Source organism: Lycorma delicatula, chromosome 1 (genome assembly GCF_047948215.1).
Source record: "Lycorma delicatula isolate Av1 chromosome 1, ASM4794821v1, whole genome shotgun sequence".
Classification (NCBI taxonomy): domain Eukaryota; kingdom Metazoa; phylum Arthropoda; class Insecta; order Hemiptera; family Fulgoridae; genus Lycorma; species Lycorma delicatula.
In genome coordinates, this window is record NC_134455.1 from 160540227 (window position 1) to 160567979 (window position 27753).

Genomic DNA, 27753 nt, shown 5'->3' on the forward strand with positions numbered 1-27753 from the left:
CGTAGAATGTTATTTTTTAATTTTCTGGTGACCCCTTCCTTAGTAGTCCCCACCCGGAGATCCGAACGGGGGACTATTTTACCTCCGGAATATTTTACCAAGGAAGGCGCCTCCATTATTGCTATGTGAAAATGCAGAGAGCCACATTTTCTTGGAAAAAAAGGAGCTGTAGTTTTCCATTGCTTTCAGCTGCGCAGTATTCAGAGGACTGAGTGATGTTGATACGGCCGTTTAAGTCATTGTGACTCACGCCCCTAACAACTACTGAAAGAGCTGCTGCCCTCTTTCAGGAATCATTCCTTAGTCTGGCTCTCAACAGATACCTCTCCGATATGGTTGCACCTTCGGTCCAGCTACTTTGTATCCCTGAGCACTCAAGCCCCCTCACCAACGGCAAGGTCTCATGATTCATAGAGGAGGCATAATCTATTAATATAATAATTACATTATGATAATTAGCTAAAATCTATTTTATTTTTTTTTTTAATAACAATCTGAACCAAATTTATTCAATTAACATTTTAAGACTTACAATATAATGCTGTTTGTTGCATACAGCTGAAATTGACTGATGATGCTGTTTTTTATTATGGCATCTCCTGATCGTTACTACTGGTGGTTTTTTGATATAAGAACGTATGTATTAAGAATTTTTAAAAAAGTGTGTTAGATCGATTGGTGTCTATTAATTTAGTACATTATTATTGTACTAAAAAAAGGGTTACCTTAACAGGTAACCCTTTTTCATATATGTGTGAAATATCAAAATTGTTGTTAATGTGGATGGATTTTTGATTTTTTTCTTAAAGTGATTAGCAAATATTTATCCTTTCCTGCTATAGAATGTTTTTATGTTACTACTATGCCTTTTTTTTTTATTATCATGCTGAAATATATTTAGAATTTGTTGAAAAGTGTTTTAGATTCAAATCTCTTTCTTCTCAATCACATTCTTAATACATAGTTTCCTGACTCAAAAAAAAATAAAAAAATTCCAACAGTAATATCAAGTGATGAGAATGAAAAACAGCAGCACCAGTCTTGGCAGTTGGCCTCATAAGTTACTAATTGCATAGTGATAAGAGTTTTTTAAATGTAATCTAAATATATTTGATTCATTTCATTATTAAAAAATTAGTAGTTTTACATAATTTTCAACACAAACTATGATGGACAGAAATATTGCAGATTATTAACTCAGTTAAAAGAATTATTCTATATTTATGTTGAAATAATTATATGATCTTTTAAAACTATAAAGTAAAGTAAAAAGTATCATTGGTTTAATTTAGAAAATATTACCTAAAGCTTTATCTCCATTGAACAAATTTCCAAGATAAACATGCAGCCTTGTTGTGTTAAACCTAAATTTTAAATCTGTTACTTCCATGTAAGATTTTTTGTTTCGGATCAATTCTTTCCCATAAACACCAATAAAAGCTGTAACATTACCTGTAACAGAAAACATCACAAGGCAACAAAATTCAGATCACTGAAATACAGTTATGTATAAATAAATACCATTCTATCAATTGTAAGTAGAATTGCAGTAAATAAAAATATATATATAACATTCATAAAAAATCCACAATCAAGAATATAAAAATAAAATATAAATAACATTCTATTTTTAGCTGTTAAATAACTATTGTATAAAAATGATTAAAACATAAAATGGTTTTAAATAAAATAATTATGAGTTTGTATGTTTTTATTTCAAATTTTCTAGTAATTTTGCATTCTTCATAAAAACATATGGCTTAAATCAGTGATTCCCAAACTGTGTGCTGTGGCACTCCAGGGAGCCACAGCCTCTTCACAGGGGTGCCGCAAAATATTGTAAAAGCTTCATAATTAATTGAACTAAGACATTTATAATTATTAATTTAACGCTAATAAAGTAAAAAAATAATGAAGATACATGAGTTTTATTTATCTTTATCTCTTACTTACAAGTAGTCATACTTTTACTTAGGGTAGGGCACCATGGAAAAATTTTAATTGAAAAGGGCACTGCGACTCAGAAAAGTTTGGGAACCACTAGCTTAAATTATACTATGGTATGTTTCTTTAGTCCTGTATATAATAATCTGTGGATCTGAATATAAATACCAGATATGGGTAAAATTGAAGTCTGACTTTACATCCCATATGATTGTCCTGTTATACTAATTAATACTGGACAGTGGAAAAGAATAAAGCTGATAGGTATATTAAATAACATGTATATAATCAATACAGATCCAATGAAGATTGAATTTTCAGTCACTATCTTGAAACAGTTACCTAAATTAACAAGTACAAATGACAGAGAGATGTATTATTCATCAAAGTTTAGAAAGCTATATTACTACTGCTTTGAGGTTGCAGTTTTTCAACACAGTTTTGAAGATTTTATTCTTGAACAGATGGTGAGGCACAAAGAATATATAAAAAATACACACTACATGCAAGTATGTGAATCTGCTGTATGACAAATGGATCTCTTCTCTTTATTATCCATTTTAATTGTACACTTAAATGTGGTTTTTTTTCACACATTTGACTGGTTTAATGCAGCTCTCCAAGATTCCCTATCTAGTGCCAGTTGTTTAATTTCGGATACCCCCCTACATCCTACATCCCTAAAAATTTGTTTTACATATTTCAAACGTTGCCGACCTGCACAATTTTTTCCATCTACATGTCACTCCAATATTACAGCGACTATTCCAACATGCTTTAGTATGCAGCCTATAAGTCTCTCTTCTTTTAACTATATTTTTCCAAATGCTTCTCTCTTCATCAATTTGCCAACACCTCTTCATTTGTCACTTTATCCACCCATCTGATTTTTAACATTCTCCTATAGCACACATTTCAAAAGCTTCTAATCTTTTCTTCTCAGGTACTCCAATCGTACAAGTTTCAATTCCATATAAAGCTACACACACTACTTTTTGCTTGCTTCTGCTGATTTAAGAATTTCCTTTTTAACATTCTCCCATTCTTCTATATTTTCTACCCTACCTTTTTTATTCAGACCTCTTACGATGTCTTCCTTAAAAATTTACTCTATCTCCTCTTCCTCAAGCTTCTCTAAATTCCACAGATTCATCTGATACATTTTCTTCAGGTTTTTAAACCCCAATCTACATTTCATTATCACTAAATTACAGTCATTATCAATGTCTGCTCCAGGATAAGCTTTGCAGTCGACGAGTTGATTTCTAAATCTTTGTTTAACCATGATATAATCTATCTGATATCTTGCACTATCGCCTGGCTTTTCCATATGGATATTTTTCTATTATGATTTTTAAACTGGGTATTGGCAATTAGTAAATTATACTTCGTGCAGAACTCAATAAATCAGTCCCTTCTTTCATTCCTTTTGCCCAGCCTGTATTCACCCACAATATTTCCTTCCTTGCCTTTTCCAGTGCTTGCATTCCATTCTCCAACTATTATTAAATTTTCATCCCCTTTTACGTGTTTAATTGCTTCATCAATTTCTTTGTATACACACTCTACCTCATCATCATCATGGGGACTTGTAGACATATAGATGTTAACAATCCTTGTTGGCTTAGGTCTTGATTTTATCCTTATTTCAATGATTTTATTGCTATGCATTCTGAAATACTCTGCTCTCTTCCCTATTTTCTTGTTCATTATGAAACCTACTACTGCCTGCCCTGTATTTGAAGTTGAGTTAATTATTCCAAAATCACCTGACCAAAAGTCGTTTTCCTCTTCCCATTGAACCTCGCTAATTCCTACTACATCTACATTTAACCTATCCATTTCCCTCTTTTAATTTTCTTACCTACCAACCTTTATTAGCCTTCAAACATTTCATGTTCCAATTCGTAGAATGTTATTTTTTAATTTTCTGGTGACCACTTCCTTAGTAGTCCCCACCTGGAGATCTGAACGAGGAACTAGTTTACCTCCAGAATACTTTATCATAGATGGCCCCTACAGCTTTGTTACATGAAAATGCAGAGAGCTACATTTTCTTGGAAAAAAACAGCTGTAGTTTTCCATTGCTTTTAGCTGCGCAATACTCAGAAGATTGAGCAATGATATGGCCAATTAAGTCCTCCTGACCAATGCCCATAACAACTACTGAAAGAGCTGCTGCTCTCTTTCAGGAACCATTCCTTAGTCTAGCTCTCAACAGATACCACACCAATCTGGTTGCACCTTTGGTCCAGATACTCTGTATCACTGAGCACATAAGCTCCCTCACTATCGGCAAGGTCTCATGATTCATAGAGGGAGGTCTGTGTGTATAATTAATTTTTATTGCTTAATTTTATTTTTGTACTTTATTTATTATTTTTAGGGTTTAAAATTTAAGGGTTTTAGGGTTTTAAATTTCTTTATTTTATCAAAAAGAAAAAGTAGGAAAGGAATAAGTGTTTTTAATGGTCTATCCCATCCATCTCATCTGTATCGTAGTGACGATCTTTTAAAACTATAAAATAAAGTAAAAAGAATCATTAGTTTAATGTATAAAATATTACCTAAAGCTTTATCTCCATTGGACAAATTTCCAAGATAACATGCAGTCTTGTTGTGTTAAACCTAAATTCTGTTACTTTCATAGTGCAAAAGCAGATCATTTGACAGTGGTCTGGCAATTGTGATTCTACTTTTGCTATCATTGTTAGCTATAGTAAACTTCCAGTCTGCATAACAACAACTCTGTCTTCTCCAAATAATTCTGTTCTATTTTTAAAGCTTGTTACAGAACTGCTTCCATTATTCAATTACAGTTCATAAAATCTTTTCTCAGCAATTTCTTTTATATTTTATTGATATGACACATTTTCTTCTGCAGCCTGACTTCATTTTCGCTCAAATCAGCTGTCATGTTGAGTTCAGGGTGGTAAGGTGGCAATCTTAATATGATGTGACCATATTTCTCCAATAATTTGTTGTAGTAGTATTAATTGTAGTGGGACATATTAATTTTAATTGTTTAGTTTTTAACGTATACACTGAATACAGAACATTTCTGCTTTTTAGGCAATCCAAGAGTTCTTGTTTTCTGCAATCTGATTTTGAAGCATAGTGTAATTTTACATTACGGTAGCGAGCGTCATCAATTATCAAAACTGATTGAGTTAGAAAGTTAGATATTAGCTTTATTTCCAGTCATTTTTCATAGTTCTCAGCATTTATATTTTTTCCAATGTTCTCGTTTCTCTTCGATTTAAATGTCAAAAGTGCACTTGGGATTTCTCCTGTATTGCATTACTACTGTAGTGCATGAATGCACCACATGTATGAATATCATCTTTGATCCTTTGGATACAGATTTTTTGAAGACATTAATGGTCATCAGTCTAATCATAACTTATCGATATATATATAACATATCGAGTGATATATAACTTGTCTGAAAAAATTATTGACCATCCCATTCAAAAATTTTCATTTGTTTTAAATAATTTACTAGTTTGAAACATATCTTGTTTTTCTACAAAATGTTCCTATTATTTTCATTCTTCTTCCATCTTAAATCCATTCTCAGAATTTTCCATAAAACTTCATGCACTCATTTTATCTGCAGATCTGGTAATTCTGTTACTTTCCTGACAAAGTAGTTATACTGAAATGCTATACAACATTTTGTATAAAACACAATACACCAATCTGGTCAAAGTTTCCATATCAGGGTTTTTTCAAATCATAATATCTGATAACTCTCTCAAACCAAAAAATGCTATTCTAGCAGTGAAAAATTCCATTAGGTGCGTGTACTTATGTACACATGTATGTTACCTTGTTTTCTTCTTGATATTTCCAGACTGGATTGACTGATTTGAATTAAATTTTTCTCAACTATACCTGTATGTATGGCATGGGTACCATTTAATTTTGGTTATATCTGGTCAAGAGGGCAGGGAAATATGGACCTTATAGATTTAAGATATGCTATATAATGTGCTATAGAATGTTAACATTAAAGCATATCTTATATAGCATAAGATATGCTTTAATGTTAACATTCTTCTTTTACAAGATTTTTTGGGAACAGTATAATTTTTGTTTGCTTTCAGTTTATTTGATTATGTTACAAGTTTGCACTCGATATGGTTGTGTAATCTGCTGTTAGAACTCAGCTGAGGTATTGTGAAGGTAGTATAAAAAAAAATCTGGTGTTGATTAGTATGAAAAGTACTGTTTATAAAACATGAAAACAAAGTATGTAAAATTAAGAACATGAGTACAGCAAAATGCCTGTGTCTTGCTACCTATGATAGAATATTATCCCCACTACTGTACTATTAGCATTGTCAACACTACTTTCATCCCAGGTAGTAAAAACAGGTTTTATAATTTTTAAATAAATTCAGGCAGTATAATTTTAAAAAATCAAAATGAACGAACTAACTTAGAAATTACAAATCTTAGTCAGAAGAATCTATCCTTGTTTCATGGAAATAAATTTAAGTATAAAACTGAACATCTGGTGGTAGAGTAAATCTAATTTACGTTATTGCTGTACGTGATTCACTACAGGAATCAATTGTAGCAGGAAATCTTGAATTCAGTGTTACCTCTATAAGACAACATTGATAAACAGAGACCATTTAATAGAGGTCAAGTATAAACTAAACAATTTAATATAAACTTTTTAATTAAAAATAAATATAAAAATCATTATTTAGTAATAATATGCAGTTACATACTTAGTGTTAATTTACATTTTCCAATCCCAGAGATTGGTAAAATCAGGACTTTTCCATTTATTTTATAGTCACCTTGAAGGACAATTGGTTCAATAAGATCAACTCTGGTTTCAAGTTTGTATTCATCCCAGTTTGTGCTAGAAATCAAAATAAATATATGAATTTATCACACAGTAAATATTTTTGGGTTAAAAGATTAGAACAGAACAGTATCATATACAGCTCATATAAGAAAATCTTTATAAGATTAAATCCAAATGAATTCCTAATATTATTTCAGTGGTTGAAAATAAATGTTACTATTAAAAATTATTTTTATGATTGAAATAATCTTTAAGTAAACTTAAAATAAAATTTAAAATATTGTAGTAATAAAATTGCAGTAGTTATTATTTATTTCTTTTTCTTTTTAATTTTTAGATTTTATTTTAATAATTCTTTTCTGCATGATCATTTTTACCAGTGCACAATTCTATCCACACTGCTTAATGTTGAATTTTAAAAACACTTACTCAACAGATCTTAGGACAAGACTGCCAATTCCTGTCATATTTATATTAATAAATGTTAAATCAATGCTGACTGGGCCAGACCCTTGCTTTATACCCAAATTCATTATATTTAATGGATCAATGGGCAGTACTCCTAAGCTGGGGATACCTGCAACAAAAAGATTTTTTTTCAAAGAACTGTTAGTAATGTTTGTTTTTACTTCTTAAATTAAAACATAAATAAATTGAACTGCAGCGTAATTTAATGTTTGTTCTACTTTTCTAGGTTTCAGTGAATGATAACCATCATGATTAATTCTTTTTATTCAAGTTTTGATTTTTTTTAATAAATATAAATAAAGAGCTATGGTAAATGGTTGTTGAAAAAATTATTGTAAAACAAAAATTAAATAAATATTAATTGACAAATAAACAATACTTACAAAACACTTACTTAATTTTTACTTATTTTTTTAAGTATAATTTTCTCTTAAAGTCTGCTGATAATGATTGTTAAATAAACAAAATAGCCACCTGTTTTTATATTTTAATTAAAATATTTGTACATGGTTTTTGAGAATAATCTTGCTTTCAAATCTTTTTCTTACTGAAGTTAAAAATTTCATCCTCTCAGACTACTGCGCAGTCTGAAACTGGATGTAAAAAAAAAATTATTTTGAATCTCATCAAAACCATCATTATTCTAGTAACTATACTACTTTGTTTTATTCTGATTTGAAAAACATTTTGAAGCCCAAATCACACATTGCTGTCTCTCTATCATAGCACAACATCTTGTAAAGTATGCATAGGGTAAGCATGGGATTGTGTCCACTATGAAGCCATTGACAGGAATGATAAAATTTTTGCTTTCAAAAACATTTAGTGTTACAAGGGGTGAATCAATCAGCTTTTTTTATACTACTTTAAAAAATTGTCTAATTGGAAACAGCTTCTAAACTGTAATGAAATAAAACGACTTTATCATAAAATAGAGTCAAGATTTGAAAAAGTTCCTCATAGAAACAAATCACAAATACACTTAACATAAACAAAAAAGATACTCTCCATTTAAGAAAGGACCACATCTTATCATACTTGAAAGATATTATATATATATATATATATATCTTATGAATATTCCAGAAGACTCCAGATCCCATGCAGCTTTCTGGATTTGGAGCCTGTAGGCAGCTGCATCCTTTGTTCATGACATGTGAGTGAGGTGTATTCTTGTTTCAGACTCAGGCCTACCATACCTGAGATGTGTGGTTAATTGAAACACAACCACCAAAGACACCAGTATCCACAATCTAGTATTCAAGTCCGAATAAAAACAACTATCTTTATTAGGATTCAAACCTAAGAACTCTCGACTTTGAAATCAGCTGATTTACAATAATGAGTTTTACCACTAGGCCAACCCGATGAGTTCTTGAAGGATATGAAATATATAAACATACAGTATAATATGATAGAGAAAGAAGAAAAAATAAATACAGGACATCATGAGCTACACTTCATCAGATTTTCCAATTATATGATAATCATAACCAATGAGAACAAAACACCCTGAGATAATGGTGTCAAAGAAGAAATGGGGAAGTGTAGAATAAAATTAAACATGAGGGAAACAAATACTATGAGGATAAACACTACAGAGAATATGATTAAATAAATTTAAAAAAATAAAGAAAAGAACAAGTAAAAAATAAAAAATATTTGTGGGAAGTATGTTAATGGAGAATTGAAAGAATGAAGTATAATCACAATAAAACAATTATAATTGAAGCCTTTAACTAGGATAAATGAGGATAATTCAACACCATGCATTTATAGCTGAGAAAAACACTGGACAAATGCTGCATGTTGATCTTCAATTGAATGGGTGTGAAATATAAATTCATAAATGATGGGAATACAGAGATAGAAGAACAATTGCTAACATTTACAAGAACCAAACAGCAACAGTAATAATTGAAGAACATAAGAAAGAAGCTGTAATAAGAAAGGGAGTCCGACAAGGATGTTCCCTATCCCCGTTACTTTTTAATCTTTACATGGAACTAGCAGTTAATGATGTTAAAGAACAATTTAGATTTGGAGTAACAGTACAAGGTGAAAAGATAAAGATGCTATGATTTGCTGATGATATAGTAATTCTAGAGAAAAAAGGATTTAGAAGAAACAATGAACGGCATAGATGAAGTCCTACGTAAGAACTATCGCATGAAAATAAACAAGAACAAAACAAAAGTAATGAAATGTAGTAGAAATAACAAAGAACGACCACTGAATGTGAAAATAGGAGGAGAAAAGATTATGGAGGTAGAAGAATTTTGTTATTTGGGAAGTAGAATTACTAAAGATGGACGAAGCAGGAGCGATATAAAATGCCGAATAGCACAAGCGAAACGAGCCTTCAGTCAGAAATATAATTTGTTTACATCAAAATTTAATTTAAATGTCAGGAAAAGATTTTTGAAAGTATATGTTTGGAGTGTCGCTTTATATGGAAGTGAAACTTGGACAATCGAAGTATCTGAGAAGAAAAGATTAGAAGCTTTTGCAATGTGGTGCTATAGGAGAATGTTAAAAATCAGATGGGTAGATAAAGTGACAAATGAAGAGGTATTGCAGCAAATAGATGAAGAAAGAAGCATTTGGAAAAATATAGTTAAAAGAAGAGACAGACTTATAGGCCACATACTAAGACATCTTGGAATAGTCGCGTTAATATTGGAAGAACAGGTAGAAGGAAAAAATTGTGTAGGCAGGCCACGTTTGGAATATGTAAAACAAATTGTTAGGGATGTAGGATGTAGGATGTAGGGGGTATACCGAAATGAAACGACTAGCGCTAGATAGGGTATCTTGGAGAGCTGCATCAAACCAGTCAAATGACTGTAGACCAAAAAAAAAAAATCAACCACTCATGACTGGAAGTTAAATATTAAATTTTATTATCTATAAAATTTCTCTCCCTGCTTGCAGTCTGCTTCTAACACTGAATCCCATTCTTCAACTCTGTTGATCTACAGGAAGCATTAGTTTTGGCTACTGGAATTTTATTCACACTTAACACCCTTTTGTTTCCAAGATGCTATTACTAGACATCATAGGAATCATGGAACCATCAGGTTTTAACAGATACACTTATTTACTCTTATATTTATCTATCTTAATATTTCAGGTAGGGGATTCCTCTTTTCTTTCAAATTTCATTACATTTTTCATTATTTTTTATGATAAAATCTTATTTTTATCTAAGCATTGTATTCATTCAATCAGTAATTCTTTTGACTCATCTTTGGTCTCCACCAAAAGAACAATATCATCAGAAACACCTTATTATTTGTTATTAGATTACTTCAGTAACTATTCTCATAATATCCTTCAGTTATTTCCATTAACTGTCCTTCCAATAACTGTTCTTTAAATTCCTACATACCCTCTTCAGTAGTAGGCTGAGAAAAAAAGCTTCTTTTGTAATTTAATGAAAAAGTAAAACAAGGTTTTTTCTAAATTTCAAATGAAGTTTGTTAAACAATATTTGTGTCATTTTGATCTACCACGTTTTGTTATTTTTTAGCTAAAAATCATAATTTTTGCTATAGAACTTAAGTTTTCTGGACGAAAACTGTGATAAATGATTTTCATAGGTCTCTATTTTAATCAGCTTTTTACTGCTAAGAGAGTTTTGTAGAGACCAAAACAAATGGTAATCTGATGGTGCTGGGTCATGACTACAGATCAAATCAAAATTTTCCAGCTAAGCTCTCTTAATTTTCAATGGATCACACAAGATGTGTGGGTTCTGGCATTGACGTAATAAAAACACATTTTTCCTACTGATCAATTTTGGTCACTTTATCTCAACTGCATGGTATAATCTTTCCAGTTGTTGACAATAGAGGTTAAAATCAATTGTTTAACCAGGTGGCAGCAGCTGATAGTGAAAAATTCCTTTCCAATCCCACCACATACACGCCATCACTTTTCTTGGCATCAATACTGGCTTTGCCAGTCGTTACGAAGCTTCACCTTGATTCAACACTGTTATTCATTTTTCATTGCCTGTAATGAGTCATTTCAAAAATGGTTCAATTTCATTCCATTTTGATTGATGATTTACAGGTGGAAATTCAATCCATTAAATTTTTCATTGTTAAATGATGTGGGCTCATCGAGCTGGTCTAGTGATTAACTCATCGCAAATCAGTTGTTTAACAGCTGATTATCAAAGTTAAAGATTGTGAGGTTTGTATCCTGGTAAAAGCTAATTGATTTTAAGTAGATTTGAATACTAGACAGTGGATATCGGTGTACTTTGGTGGTTGGGAATAGTTAGCCTGAGTCTATGCAAGATTTACACCTCATTTACATTTCATACATGTTCACTAGTTGAACAGATTGCAATGTACACATGAGGAAAAAATTAATGTGGCATTCAAACATCGACATTTTTTTATCCACCTTCTTCAAATGGTATAAAACTGTTTAGCGGTCGATGTTTAGTTCGTTTCTGATATTACGGCTACTAATGTGGATTTGCCCATAATCATCACAAATTATTTTAGCAACCTGAATTACATTCTTCCCTTTTTGTAATAAAATTTCAAAATTTAACGAATCTCTTCTTTTGTTTTTACATATTTACAAGACACAATAACTTTTAAATAAATAAACTAATAAAATCATAACGTTTATAAAAATACTCAGTGACATGTCACCTTTCAAAAGCACACAAGTTTTGCCAGATTTAATTAATATCACCAGAGTTATGTGATCCTAAAGCCATCTACTAAGAAAATATGAAGAAACCTTTTCCCAATCCAATACATAAATTGAAAAGCAATGACAAATCTGTATTCTTGCATCACTCACTTTTGAAATTGTCTCCTTTCTTCAGCTTCTGCTATTATTATTGCTACCTGATTCTCATGTAAGTTGTAAATAAATCTTCTTTTTCTACATTTTACTCGAGTTCTCCTTTAAGTTTCAAACATTTTATACCATTTATATTATAAAATTCCTTCTCCAAAACTCCCATGCATGTGGCTTTATTTTTTTTATTGAGAAACTATATTTGGTCGTTAATAAAGTTGTAAGCCAATGTCTGAGTCACTATTATAGAAAGCAACTTAGTAATATATGTTCAATCAGGCAACCATACCCAAAAGTATTGTCACTGAATAATACAAATTACTGTATTATAATACAACAAAAAGAAGACTTATTGAATTACTAACTATGCCCACTATTGAACACACTTTACATGCAAGATCATGCCTAATAAAATTATTTCCTGTTTCCATATGAAGCATGTGTCAAAATATGTGAAATATTTTTCTCTTCTTTCTCCTTTAGTTCATTCATTAATTTCTTTTATTAGCCACCAGATATTTTTGATAAGATCTACACAAAATGCCTTGCATGAACATTTTATTAAACAAACACAAAGCAAAATAATTTATTATCTCAAATTTATTCACTGATCAGCAAAATGAGATTTTCTTTTAAAAAAATAATAGGTTAATCATAACCCAGTTACCTAAGTTTATCAAAGTATAAATAATTAATGATGTTCCTCATGGGTGTATCTTATTTTTTGGATCCATCTTGCAACTTTGATTTTACAACTGCTCTTTTTAGAGTTATTAGCCCATTAAGAGGTTAGATTATAAAAAAAAAATAAAGTTAAAAATTCAAGAAGTATTTCACTGACATTATGTACATATATTCCATAACTAATGCCATGCTTTTATGCAGTGTCATCATTTTATTAAAGTTTTTTTTTGCAATATAAGTGAAGTACTATTTGCTTATTTATATTAATATTTCATACGAGGAATTTGATTGCATTACAACCTGAAAACATTTTATTGATCATGCTCATGTACTATTCGGTATAATTAATTAATTTATTAGTTAATAAAACATTTATTAATAATTTTATTTAGACTAATATACAGTGTCCTATGAAGAAACGGAAAATTTTCCAGGATATGTTCTACTGGTGAAAATAATGAAAAGAGTTCATATAAACATAGATTTGGAAACGTTTTGTTTTCGAGATATGGCTAGCGAAAGATTTCGCCCGGATTTCAGCTCTTTTAATTAAAAGAAGCCCTATTGTAATTTTTGGATCCCAAATTAAGAAGTAAAATTGGTGGTTTCTTATACAATTTGAGCTGGGGGGGAAGTAGGATTAAACAACTCCCAGAACTGTAATTCCAGTAGTTTTTTAAGATATCCAACGTAAAACACAAAATTCGGTGTCGAAAAACAAGTTTTTTTTAGGTTTGTAGTAAAATAGCTTTGTTAAAGGACTATTAAATGCGGACGATTTAGTATCAAAACTTATAGGGAATTTAATTCTGAGAAAATTAATGTAAATACGGCAAATTAAAAGTAAATAAAAATGTTAAGAATAGCTTTTTATTGAAGAAAAACAGACGAAAAAAAGCTCGTGTGTACTTATACACGCACGTAAGAAGTTATACTTCTTTGGCGTGAATAAAAAATAATTTTTTTACGCATTCAAGCAGATTTGAACTGAGTCAAACAATTGATAGACAACATTAAATACCTTGAATAAAAGTTTGAATAAATTACTCTGTAACTGTTTTATCGAATGCAAATAGCAGTGTATTCTCTCCCACGATCTAGTGGGGGAACTGGCTAGTGGTCTGGGAGCTGATTTCTTGATCACGACGGAGCCTAATCGGTTTACAGACGCAAAGAGAGATTGGTGCTCAGATATGGCGGGAGATGTTGCCATACGCAATATCAGTGGCAGATGGGGCTTTCAATTGTTTCATAAAGATCAGGGTATCGTAGCTATTGAACTGACAGACGCTGTTTTGATATGGGCTTATATCAGCCCAAATTGCGATTATCAAGACTTCGAAAACTATATGTGGAGTCTTCATGATGTCATCACAAGATTCCCGAAATAGGTCATCCAGATCGGTGACCTTAATTGTAAGGCAGTTCTTATACGAATAGAAGAGACGAAGTCCTGACAGAATTGATGGTGTCTACTGGTTTATACTGTTTAAATGATCAGACCCCTACATTTGAAGCGATATGGCATCAGTCCGTGCTGGACTTGACCATCTTGGGTGGTGGCTGGGACCACTCCAGCTGCAGCTGGAGGGTCCTGCAGAATGAGACTGCCAGTGAACATCTTGCCACGATGTTAGAGATCGAAGACCTCCTAACTAGAACAGCTGGAGTGCAGAGACCACCGCAGACAGCTGGCAGATGGTCGAAGGCTGTCACCTGAAGTTCTTCAAGAGATAAATACAAGAGATTGCAAAAATACCAAAGGCAGTGGGTAGGCATCATCCGGTGTATTGGTGGACTGAAAATATTACTCAACTTAGGAGGAACCTACAACGGTTTAACGCATAAAGCAGCGGTTGAGAGTGGCTGGTGGTGAAGATTATGAAGAGGCTGCCAGGAGTTATGTCAATGCGAGACGCGTTCTGAACTACGTGATTAAAAAGTCAAAAGAGATGAAATGGCGAGAGTTATGTGGCGAACTCGACGCAGATCCGTGGGGGCGAGCCTATCGGATTGCAATGAAGCGGTTTGGTAGGCGATTACCCGTCCTCACGGAAGAGTCGGCTTCTAGACAGGTATCTTAACTCTTCAATAGGGAGGAGAATGGTTTAACCGAAATCGTAGAATGTGATCGTAAGAGATTCACGCAGGAGAAAATAGTCAAAGCGATTCATCTGCTACGTGATCTCAAGAGACTTGATGGAATACCAGCTGCGGTCTTAAAAGGTCTAGCCAGTAAAATGCCCTGGGAGATGACCGACATTGCTAATTTCGGTCTTGAGGCCAAAAGCTTTCCCAAGTGTTGGAAGGATTCAAGGTTGGTCTTCCTTCCGAAATCTGCTGAAAACGTGCCTAATGTTGATTATAGACTACTATGCTTAATTAACAACATGGGGAAGGCCGTGGAAAGGATGCTAGCGTCTAGTATGATTGAGGAGCTTAATGCGGTCGCTGGCATTCATACAAGTCAGTACAGCTTCTGGAAAGGACGGTCCACGGTGCAAGCTATTCAGAAAGTGGTTAGCACGTCTGTTGCGGAAAGAAGGAGCACCTGAAGGACCAGGAAAATACCCACGATCATTATGCTGGATGTACGTAATGCGTTCGGGTCTGTTACCTCTCTCTTTTTCCTGTTTAGCCTCCGGTAACTACCGTTTAGATAATTCTTCAGAGGATGAATGAGGATGTTATGTATGAGTGTAAATGAAGTGTAGTCTTGTACATTCTCAGTTCGACCATTCCTGAGATGTGTGGTTAATTGAAACCCAACCACCAAAGAACACCGGTATCCACGATCTAGTATTCAAATCCGTGTAAAAATAACTGGCTTTACTAGGACTTGAACGCTGTAACTCTCGACTTTCCAAATCAGTTGATTTGGGAAGACGCGTTAACCACTAGACTAACCCGATGGGTCCGGGTCTGTTACCTGGGATTCAATAATGACATTTCATAATGCATTTCAGTGAAAGCATTAAATATTTGGGTGTCAGGATTGATAAATCCTATAAGTTTACCCAACACATTCTTAACTCTTACGCGAGATCCGAGAAGACTTTTAAATCGTTGAACATGCTGCTTTCTACTCAATCTGCTCCGAGAGCTTCCAAGAGAAGTGTCAACAGTTATGTCTTCTGTTCTGTATGCTGTATCGGTTTGAGACGCCGCCGTAGATGTTAAAAGAAATTTAACTCGTCTTCAAAGTTTACATCGCCGTACGTTGTTGGCCGTGATATGTGGATGTCGGACCGTTTCATTTGACGCAGCCTGTTTGCTAGCTTCAGCCCCGCCAATTGAGCTGCAAGTGAAATAACGAATGAAGCGATATGAAGGTATGAGGAAACGTGATGCGATGGAGGTTACGAAAAATTCCTGGAAAATGAAGGAATTCCTGGAATGAAGGAATGAAGGATAGGTGGAGGTTCTAATTGTATCAGGCGGCTAATTACAGACATAGATCTTTGGCTAAATAGGAATCATGGCGAAATGAATTTCTTCATGATACAAATGTTAACAGGTCATGGAACTTACGAGTATTATATGCATAGGTTCGGCAGACGTAGTTCTTCCTGTTGCATATATTGTAATAGGGTGGATACTGCGGAACATAAATCTTCCAGTGTGAAGAATGGCGCGTTTTACGTAGGCAGACTGGCCTGGATGGGCTCCAGCCAGAGAATTTTATACGTTTTATTCTGACATCACATGAAAATTGGAGGGCTTTTAATTCGTTTGCCACTAAGTTGCTACGCAATAAAGTCGAGGATGGGCGCGGGCGTGGATTTTAGTGTTAGTGAAGGGCGGATAGTCGTGGTCGTGAGGGTTGGCATGCCGAGGTGTGTCGGTTACAATGATCGACCATGGACAACAGGATCCTTAGGCTGAGATGGGGCAAAATAAAAGACCCAGACCCGGCTGCTGGGTTGGGAGGCCGGGGGCGACTTGGTCAAGCCCGGTTCTCCCTGCTCAGTGGTTAGAGGCATGAAGCATTAAAAACTATAGACCGAGACCCGGTCTCAGGGGAGAGGCCCAGGAACAACATAGTCGGGTCACCTCTTCTCAGAGATTAGAGGTAGGCGATAAAAAAGATCCGCCGCGGTGGGGGGCTAAACTGCCATGCCGGATGTACTGCCGGTAGGTGGGGAGCCCCTTTTAGAGTTGAAGGACGCTCTCTTGGGCTGAACTTTACTTGATTGTATATCTGGCCCAGGGGAGTAAGGAATAATGAAAAAAAAAAAGTTTGTGATATAAAAGTATATATATATATATATATATATATAAATACTTAGGTCCAGTATGTGAATGATATGATTGTGTTTATGTTTATAGTGCTTTAGAGTGCATGAAAGCATGACAATGGCTTCATTAAATAAAAGTAAAAAGGTAGTCATAAAGTCAGTTTTTACTAAGATACATGATGCTGAATTATTCATAAACAAAATTACTTATTTAATGGGTGGAACGTTGCATAGATCACGTAGGCTATGAAACTAGTGGGTAATTATGAACAAGTTAATTTGTCCTTAGAAAATTTAGTACTTCTGAAATTGTATTAATAAATTTTTATTGTATAAAAAATTTATATATATCAATCCTTTTGACAAGTAATTAACATCATCATTGATTATGTAGCTGTTCTGTAATGCTACTGGCCCTAAGTGCATGTTCAACTAAATGTCTTTAATTTAAAAAATTTTTTAAATGTTTTAATTATTATTAAATTGAATAAATTGGTAGTGCTAACTGATTACTTTATTTATTGGTGTTTAATCATTCATATATTACAGGAATAAAAGCATGAGATGTGACAATATTAACTGCCAAAATGGAATTAGACTAGATCCTTTAAAAAATTATATAACTGCAAAATAATTAATTAACCATCATTTACATACTAAACAAATCTTAAAATGTTATAATAAAAATAAAAAATGTAAAATAAAATTTTACATAAAACAGTTACTTCATTTACTAACTGGCAAAACAGTACTTGAAACATTTTTCCCACAAAGAGGTACGTTAACTTACTACTTTATAATATTTAGTACAGATATTACAAAGACTAATATCTGGTAAAGATATTAATAGACTGGTACAGTCTATCTTACAGCTGTCATGTATGCATCTGATATACAAGCAGCAAGAGTCAGAGTTGCTTTCTCTAGGTGTAACAATGTTCATTGCATACCAGTTCATAAAATGAACAGAATGAAGGCATCAAATTGTAAGGCTGAACATCACCTGCATTTCAATGGGTTTGACATGATAATATGCTACAGTATATACAGCTCAGTGAAGAAAGCAACAGAAAATCATCTCATTCACTTTTACTAGCAACCTTGGCACGGGATGTTTGTCATTCCTGGAAATGGTCACACCACTTTCAGGAGTGACTATTGTCTTAAGCCATGCTATTTGTTAGCCTAAAACCATTTGCTTATGGCTCCGAACACATTTAAAGCAAATAAATTAAGGCAATCATGACAAAGCACATCGTCATCTTTACAATTATAAAAAGAATTCCAATACTACAAAAATGTAATCTAAAGTATAATGATAATCTAATAAATCTACATTAAATAATTACAGTACTATTTACAAAATCAGTGAAATTTTAAAAAATAACAAAAAAATTATCATCATTCATAATACATATAATCTTACTTAAAATTTCCATTTATTTGATTATTTCATTAAAGTTTTGTAATTTAACTCTAATTTAATTAAATTTAAAAAAGTTAACTCTTAACTACACACAATTTTAAAACTTCACAAAACATTGAAGTTAATATAGTACCAAAATATTGTAAATAGTCTTTGAAGAAAACAATTACATCCATCAACACATTTCTCATTAAACATTTTATATCATCACTCAGTTGACCACAGAACTTTACATCAGCAATGTAAGTACTCTTAGGTGAAGTAATAAAAACTTTTTCTGATGTATAATAATCTTTTTGATGTAATTGTACACTTTATTGTTCTGTTTAAAGAATCTCATAATTTAACTCTTTACTTATATATAATTTAGTACCATCAACAGCCTTTATCTATAAAAATTTCCTTAAAATTTCGTATTTGTACTCCTTTTTCTAGATTATACTTTAATGTATATATTATCCTAACTCTTTTCCTACAAAATGAAAATTCCGTCAAAAAATTTATATGCGACAGACCCTCCACAATGTAACAGAACATGGTAAAGGAGAATGACTTATAATAAATTAAATCACCAAAAGATTATCTGAGTAGAATCAAATCATCCCAAAAAAGTTTAATTTAATTTGAAGTAAATTACTTGAAATAAATTTTCAACATAATATTTGCTGAAAATATGTATACTATTACAATTCTAATGAGTTTTGTTATTCAAAATGTTATCAGACTACAATAAAATTACTGTAATAATAATTATTTCAATGATCAGATAAATGTGGTTGTAAAGATTGTAGATATAATCAGATTTTGTTATTTAAAGAAAAAAATTTCAAACAGGAATCTTTCTCAGATGTTTTGAGGGATAAGAAACTATAGATAAAAAAGAATATTAAATAGGTTGATTTAAAGGTTTTAGATGAGTGGTAAAAAGTGATAGGGTAGATAAATATTCTGCGATAAGATGAAAAGTTTTTTTTATTCATACTAGTAGTTTATCCGCCGCATTCCTGAACATGGTTAGCATGTTTAAAAACTACACCTTCTCAATTGCTGTAAGTCTACTCAGATTCTCTCTGAATAATAATCATTATATTTGTGATTCATGTGTTTTATTTTATACTGAAATGTTACAAAAATATTGCTTATTCACTTTGATTGTAATTATCTTAAAATGAGTAATCCCATTTGGAGTAAAAGTGACAGCATTAATTTTACATTCTTATTACAATCATTTAATTTCACTATATCAGCTTATTATTAACTTCATTTAAAGTGGCTAAAAACTGCCTAAATCAGATTACTCAATAAATCTTGTTTTAAATTTTTTTCCTACAAAGCTTATTTCAGAAGATACTGTTTGAAAAAAATTAATATTCAATGAACTTTTGTCCACCACTTTAAGAAAAAGTGGATGACCAACTCCTATAAAAAAACGTCTTGTGCTGCAGATGTTCAGTCAGAAGAGAGTAAGAATAAGTTGACATAAATCAAGCAGGTGCCATTTAAAATGCAGCAAAAAAGAACTAGAATATGGCAGCTATAAACAAACTGTCATAAAAAAAGATGATTGTCGCCTTTGTTCTTAAAAAAATTCTTTATTTTCATTTTGAAGTATTTTTTAAAATATTAAAATAATTGTAATCGATAGTTGCCAGTTTTTTCAATGTAATAATTCAAACTTCATACAAATTATTTGGGATCTTTAATGCTTTGCTTAGGAACTATGAGTAAATTCTGTGTTAAAATCTAACTCATACTAAACTATCTTCTCTAAATATTTTAACTTGACTGGACTATAAAACAAAAGCCTTGCATTTAATTTTAAGTAAAACACTTTAGTATTTCACTAAGATATTTTCAGTACTTTTATTGTTTCATATTCATTTATCACCCTGAGAAAAATTATTTTTAACAATCTCTGTGTCATTCAAAGATTAAATACAAGTCTTTTTTAATTTATCATGCTTTGTGGAGTACTGTATCTTAATTTACATTTATTGTGTAGGAAAAAATAAGATTAATGGTGTTTTTTTTATCGTAATACAAAGATTTGTATTAGTTTTTACAAAGATTGATTGTAAAGTCAGTTTTTATTGGCCAGATCTGCTTTTAAGTCAGTTTCATTTGCCTTATACAAAGGTGATAAAATTTTTACTAAATAAAAGTTTCATGCTACACCCTCATTAATAACAGTAATTAACAAAATAATTTTTCTCAACAGTAACTTCAGGTGTAAGTAAAATTATAATAATTAAAGCAATAAAATTTCACTAATTTGAAATTCCATTTTTGTAAGTTTATCTAAATTAGCAATTTATTGCAATTTTTTACCTCCTTGTATGAAGTAAAGGAAAAAAGTTTTACAATAAATAATAATTCAACAATAACATTAAAAAAAAATCTGATGTGGATATCACATGACTTCCTTGTATGTCTACTAAATTACATATTCACATTTTTTTTTTTTTTTTAATGAAAAGTACATAAAATTTTATTTAATTAAAAACTTCTGATATTTTTTCATATTTTTTTTAAAATTGTTATTATTGAATTAACGTTAATCGTATATATATATTTTTATAATCAGAGGTTAATAATTATTAATAAATAAATATACTTAAATTAAAAAAAAAATAGTTAAAAAAGTCTTCCCCTTGCAAAATAAAATATTTCATTAATTAAAATTTTATTTGAGTATAACTCTGGAACCAATGAAAATAAGCACTATTTATGATATATCGTTGAAAAGCTCTCAATGAGGGCTTATTATTGCAGTTAAGAAAAATGTCTAAAATCCAAATTTGTTTGATTTTTGGATTTTTGGACACTTTTGGACCATTCGATTGCATTCAAAAGGGGAGGTGCACAACTAGATGTTACAACAGTCCTAAATCTAAAATTTCAACATCCTACTGCAAATCGTTTTTGAGTTATGCGAAATACATACACACATACGTACGTACGAACGAGCGTACAGACGTCACGCCGAACTAGTCAAAATGAATATTGTCGTTGAAATCTGAAAACCAAAATTTTTCTATTTCAGAATACTTCCTTTACTTCCTTTACGAAGTAAATATATGAAAAAAAAAATCAGAAGTTTTTAGTGAAATAAAATTTTATGTACGTTTCATTTTAATTTAAAATCTTTATATAGGTTAATAATCATTAATAAATGAATATATTTAAATTTTAAAAAAAGTTTAAAAAAATATATATGTATATGAGAAGTCGGATTCGAAACGATGTGTTCATAGTTTCGGATTCGACACGTTCTTACTTACACCACATAACTACTCGTGCAACGTGAAACAAAATTAATATATAAACTAATTCAAAATGTTGATATGGACACCACAAAAATAGTGATGTATGTGGTGTCCACTACAATGCAATTTTGTACTATCCACTTTATTAAAGAATTGGAGGATTGTACCTCACTTTCAAATGAAATAAGTTTAAATGAAGTGTAACAAAAAATGTATATATAATTGAATAGGCATACAAGGAAGTCATGTAATGTCCACATCATATTTTTTCATGTATGATATATAAGTTTTAGTAATACTTTATTAATAATGTTCAACTGAAGCCAGGGATTATCTGAAAAGATTCTGATTAATTGCATTCTTAATACAATATTGTTTAAGATTGAAGTTCTCATATTCTAAGTTTTTTAACAAATTTTATGAACCAAAAAACTTACCTTTGATTAAATCAGGAAGAGCACTTTTCAGAGCAATTTTCATGCAGGCATTTAATTCTGGATCACGTCTCCTACATCTTTTAAAAGACTTAGCTGCCACAAAGAAAAAGACAATAATTAAATTTAATTTGTTTTGTAAAATTATCATGCTTATCAGATAATTATTTTTGTTTTAATCAGTAATTGTGTTACTTATGGCTTGCCCTCTAAAATTATAATGTCTGGAACTTGGATTAATTTTCATGTAAACTCTGTGACAATCATAAAAAAAAGTATCAGGTCAATATTTTTTTCAATCACTGCTGAGATTTTCCAGCAACCAAACAACTGTGTTCCTTTATATGACGTTTTTATAACTATGACATTACATAATACAGGAAAAGCTTACTTGTTATTAAGGTAATTTTTGTTCATTGGTATTGCATCTGGTATATCTTGACTAATCACAGGTTTTTTCTGTTATTTTTAGAAGAGTACAAAAATTATATTTCATTCACTTGTTTTTTAGTGTCTAATGTATTATTCAGTCATGAAACATTAATTTCCCAGTTATTTATGTCTGTTGTTCATATTAGGGTATACGGTGTGCACTCACACAGATTACTTGTAAATTCCTATATGTTAAATTAATACATATTAATCTAGTTACATACTTAACCCAGTACTTTATGCCAGATTTGCTACCAGGATATTTTTTTCACTTATTTTACTTGACTTATCTTCTCCATTAAAACACAACTTCAAATGAATGTCAGAGGATTTAATAGAAAACTAACAATCTTGTTTGTTATTTTTTAAATGCTCTTTTCATGGTATTTTGTTATTTTAAACCATTTTATTACAAACATTTTTTTATAATTATTCTATTTTAGTTTTTAGCATTACATTAGCTTAAAAGTACTTTAAGTAAAACACTGGTAAGAAAGGTATTCTATCACAATTCTTTAAACTCATGGCAATCATCTTCACTGTCCACACTCATATAATTTTATTTGAAAATCATCATATCAAAACACATTTTTTTAAGTATGTAATCCTACATTCTTGTAGAAATAAATTACAGTTTTTTTTTTTTATTTTCATTGTTAACTAAATAAATTGAATTCATTACAAACAGCAAAGGATCTGGCCATTAGTGTAAAAAAATTGACAGAGTAGAGTAATATAATTAATTGACCATATAGTATTTTAACTCTGTATGTAACTCATGGTATTAAGATATAATGCTCACAGCACTAGTAAAACATATACTACATCAGGTTCAATGTACTCTTGAGTTATTTGTTAGGAAAAGGTCCATGGTAAATAAACTTAAGAACTAAACATTTATAGTATGTTAAATTTGTTCAATTCATAGTATATAAACATATATTTTTAAATATTCAAATTAAGGACTGCAATAATACATGGTTTTTTTTTATTTTCCATACAATATGGTTTCATATAATCAAAGATTGAAGAATAATAGACAGGGTCTTTTTTGGGATGATAGAGGTTCTCAGTGTTGCAGATTGAGATGGTGACTTATAAAATGATCTAACTCTTGTTGAAATTGTGTGTTAATAGCCAATTACAAAAGAATAAAAATCAATATCTAACTACTGCTGTATATTGAACTGCAGGATTGATTTTAATTAAATGAAGGGGTATTTTAGTTTAGATAGTTATCTAAACCATTGATTCTCAAACTTTTTTGCCCAGCGCACACATTGAGAATCAAATATTTTCTAGCAACTCCAAAATTTTTAAACTTAATTCTGTTAAAAGTAATAATTTCAATTGCTGTTTTTAAGATGCGCTCTTAAAAACAACAATTGCAGTTATTGTTTTTAAACGTGGCGTATTTTATTTCTGAGTTGAAAGTTATATTTTACTTTGAAATATCAGGAAAAAAAAATTTTTGCCTTTTTTTTTATTCAGCCATCTCTTTTCTAGACTGCCTAAATGCCCCCAACTTTCTGCGGGTCTTCTATCAATGAAGACCTCCAGCACTTACAAGGGGGTGTTATCACCCACTTTGAGAACAAATTGTCTAAATTACAGTAAATTTTATAAGAAATAAAAAAAATTAACATTGTCAAAAAAGTATAAATACAACTAACTTTTACTAATTCACTTTACACTTCTCTTAATTATTAATCAGATAAATATATAATATCCATGACTAATTTGAACTCATATCTCAATAATAAATACACATGAAAAAATTTATATGCAGGTAATGCCTAGAATTCTTTCATAGAGTTACATCTTGAATCTGACTTGTATCTTAATGAAGACTAAGTTGTTTGTAGCTACCTTGCCTTATACATAAAACTTCCTTAATTTCATCCAAATCACTGTGTTTTATTAGTATTACTATGAGTCAGTAGAAACTAAATCTTTTTCTATTTATTGATTCTTTTTAGATAAATCTATTTAAGAAAAATTTATTGCTTGCTAGTACCTTTCAAAATAATTTTTTAGTGTTCAAATTCTATTGCAAATTAATGGTTCCTTTGCATGATTGATTAATTTCTACAAGTTTCTTTTGCCAGAAATTATTAAATTAAAAAGAAAGTGATCATACGTTTTAGCAACTAGCACTAGTGTGTTATAATGAACAGAAAAGCTGTGGATTTAAATTGTTTTTAGGTAACAATGACGATAAGTGTTAAATAATAATTGGATAAAGAAAACAATAAAGATCATTAAAAAGTGAAATGACTAACATCTAAAAATACTCGTTATTGAGATAAGTTATTTGTACGTGATTAACTGGAAAGTTCTACAAGAAAAAATGCATTAATTTTGCAACATGTACCTTTGTTCATACAATTTAAAACTGACCATTTGAAAATTATTAAAAAATATTTAAGAATACTTGACATCATCAATTGAATCTAATATTGTATATATCAATATCTAATATTAATACTGTTAAAAACAAAACTCCTGGTGGTAGAATAGAGGCTTAATAATTTAAGATCAAATAATTATTAATTTATTAACAATTTGCACCCACTAGCAGAGAGATTTAACTTTTTTATGATGAGGATGAAGAAGTGATGAAAATATTCCAACACATTCCTGAAAATTAAACTAAGAACTTTATCAATGAGTAGCCAGTGAAGCTTGTATTAAACTATTGTCTATAGGCTACTGGCCCAAAGACCATTAAATGATCTTGTTGGCTAATTAATAAACATTAGACGTCACACAGTTACTTGTATCGATGAGTTAATAAATAAATAACTTTTAAAAGTTCTGAACAATAGCCGGGTAAAAAAAGAAAATATTTTGTGACAGCTGCAACCACAGCCTTCTCTTCTAAATGAAAAAGAAAATAATGTTTAATATTTGTTGATTTAAAAACTAATAAGGGTGATGTTCAACTAATTTGTAATATTTTTTTTATAATTCACATTAGCTTAGCAGTTGATAATCTGTTGAGTTCACATCTATAAACCCTAAAATTGACCTGATTACCTTTAAAAAATCAGGTCACCTTAATATTGCTAATATTAAAATTTATTTTGCATAGGCTATTTATCCATGCAAACACTATAGTTATAAGCAAGTTAACAGATATGAAATTATTTATAACCTTGCAACATTAATGGTAATTAGGATTTTATTTATTTGACCTAAGGGAGTCTGGTGAAAATAATATATGGAATAATTTTCTAACAAAAAAATGAGTAAAAGAAGTATGATAAAATTATTATAATTTTATATATTTAAATAGAATACTACTAATTTTATTGATTTAGACAAGACCTAGATCTAAATATATGTCAGTTTGCATCTAGTCAGAATAAGATGAATATGGATTAATTCTTTTTTTAATGTTTTATACTTGTTTGTACTTTTTTTATTAATTGAACTGCTAGTTTAAAAGGAAGTAAAAAGAAAATAGTTGCTTAAATATTAATATATCATCTTAAATACTCTCCAGTTTTATAAAGAAATCGCAAAATTATTCAGGATTAAATCAATTTTTCAACTTATCAATGTCTATAATTTTTCACATTTAAAACATTCTTCTAATTTCATTTTAAAGACAGATATTATCAGCTTAAAAATTATAATATATGTATGCATTACTACTGCAAGATATTAACTACCCCAAAATGAGCTTAAACCTCAATGTGATACTACTCTGATACCACTATTAAACTACTACTGTTATGCAAAATTAAGCAATTTTAAAAAGGTTAAAATCATGAACAGTGTTAGCTCCTTTCCTGCTTAGAACATTTAATATTTAATGAACACGAGCAATTCAGCAATCATATAAAAACATGTTCTAAAATGTTATCATATGTTTACCTCAACTATCAATGAGCAACTCTTCGGGGTTACTTTTTCATACTTTGCGGAGAAAGAAATTTTATAGTCTTTCAACTTTAACACAAGTATTTTAAACTTAATAGAACAGTTAATAATAATGATTATTATTGAATAACATGATGTACTCGTATATATTTTTATTAATGTCGTAAACTCATTACCAGTATATTGTAAAACTGTAATTTTATCTGTACATATGCTAAGATTTTGAGTGCACTCTTTTTATCAAATCTTCTCATATCAAACAAAACCAAAGCAAATTTTTCTTTATGCTAACTTATCGGTGTACTAAGATGTGTAAATAGCTTATAATTGATATGGAATCAATTCTAATAAATTCTACAATAATATTGTATCGATAACACAAATCAAATTAAGATTTTTATTATTCACTTTGGTTGCAATTTAAATATAAATCATTAAAAGGTCACAGCATATTACATTTCTGAGTAACAGTACCATTAATTGTCATGTCACCTTATCCCACAATATAGTAATCAATAAATCATATTTGGTAATTTTACAGGTTAACGATGATAGTTCTGGAATTTTGTCTTTGTCAACCTGAAATGTTTTTTAAATATATATCTGAAGAATGCTTAAACATAAATCTAGTAAATATCTCATTTACTATAGTAGGAAATGGGGAAAATTTGCGATCATTAATATCTTTTACCTTTCTTCACCACTTTCTAGGTTGATTTTCGAAAAATCTAGAAATTGGTTTTTAGATCACACACACCAAAAATCAAATTGATATCTTCATATTTTACAGAGAAAAAAAATAGTAAATTTCATTGTTACTTCATTTTAATCCTTTAAACTTGGAATTTTAAAAAAACCTTTCTTAGTGTGCACTTACACCATAAGAAGAACATCAGTATAAATTTTCATCAATTTATCTTCAGTAGTTTTTGTTCAGCGTTGATTAATCAGTCAGTCAGTCAGCAAAAGTGGCTTTATAGGTACAGAGAGATGTTTGTTTTTTCCAACTACTGCCGGGTCTGGGTGTGTGTGTATAGGCAAATGCAATTACTGCTTCCAGTTTGCCAGGCCTGATGTAGCTGCAAATGTAGTGCAATGTAAATGTAAATATACCAGTAAATATGGAGTCTGGAATAGACTCAGGTCAACCACTCTTGAGACATGTGGTTAATTGAAGCCCATCCACCAGAGAACACTGGCATCTACAGCCAGCATTCAAGTCTATAAAAAGCCTCAAATCTTAGAACTCTCGACTTCGAAAATCAGCTGATTTTGTGACGACGATTTTAAGCACCTGACTAACCCTCTCTTTTTCTGTTTA

The 27753-nt window shown here is 30.7% G+C and overlaps 1 protein-coding gene across 1 annotated transcript in view; it reads right to left on the reverse strand.

Moving 5' to 3' along the window:
* Positions 1 to 27753, reverse strand: part of LOC142324898 (protein takeout-like) — a 59396-nt gene that overhangs the window by 10209 nt on the left and 21434 nt on the right. The window contains exons 2-5 of the mRNA XM_075366015.1: positions 22116 to 22208; positions 7199 to 7346; positions 6687 to 6823; positions 1303 to 1452 (exon numbers count right to left, since the gene is read on the reverse strand). Of these exons, the coding sequence (XP_075222130.1) occupies positions 1303 to 1452; positions 6687 to 6823; positions 7199 to 7346; positions 22116 to 22208 (528 nt within the window). The remainder of the gene's footprint in view (positions 1 to 1302; positions 1453 to 6686; positions 6824 to 7198; positions 7347 to 22115; positions 22209 to 27753) is intronic.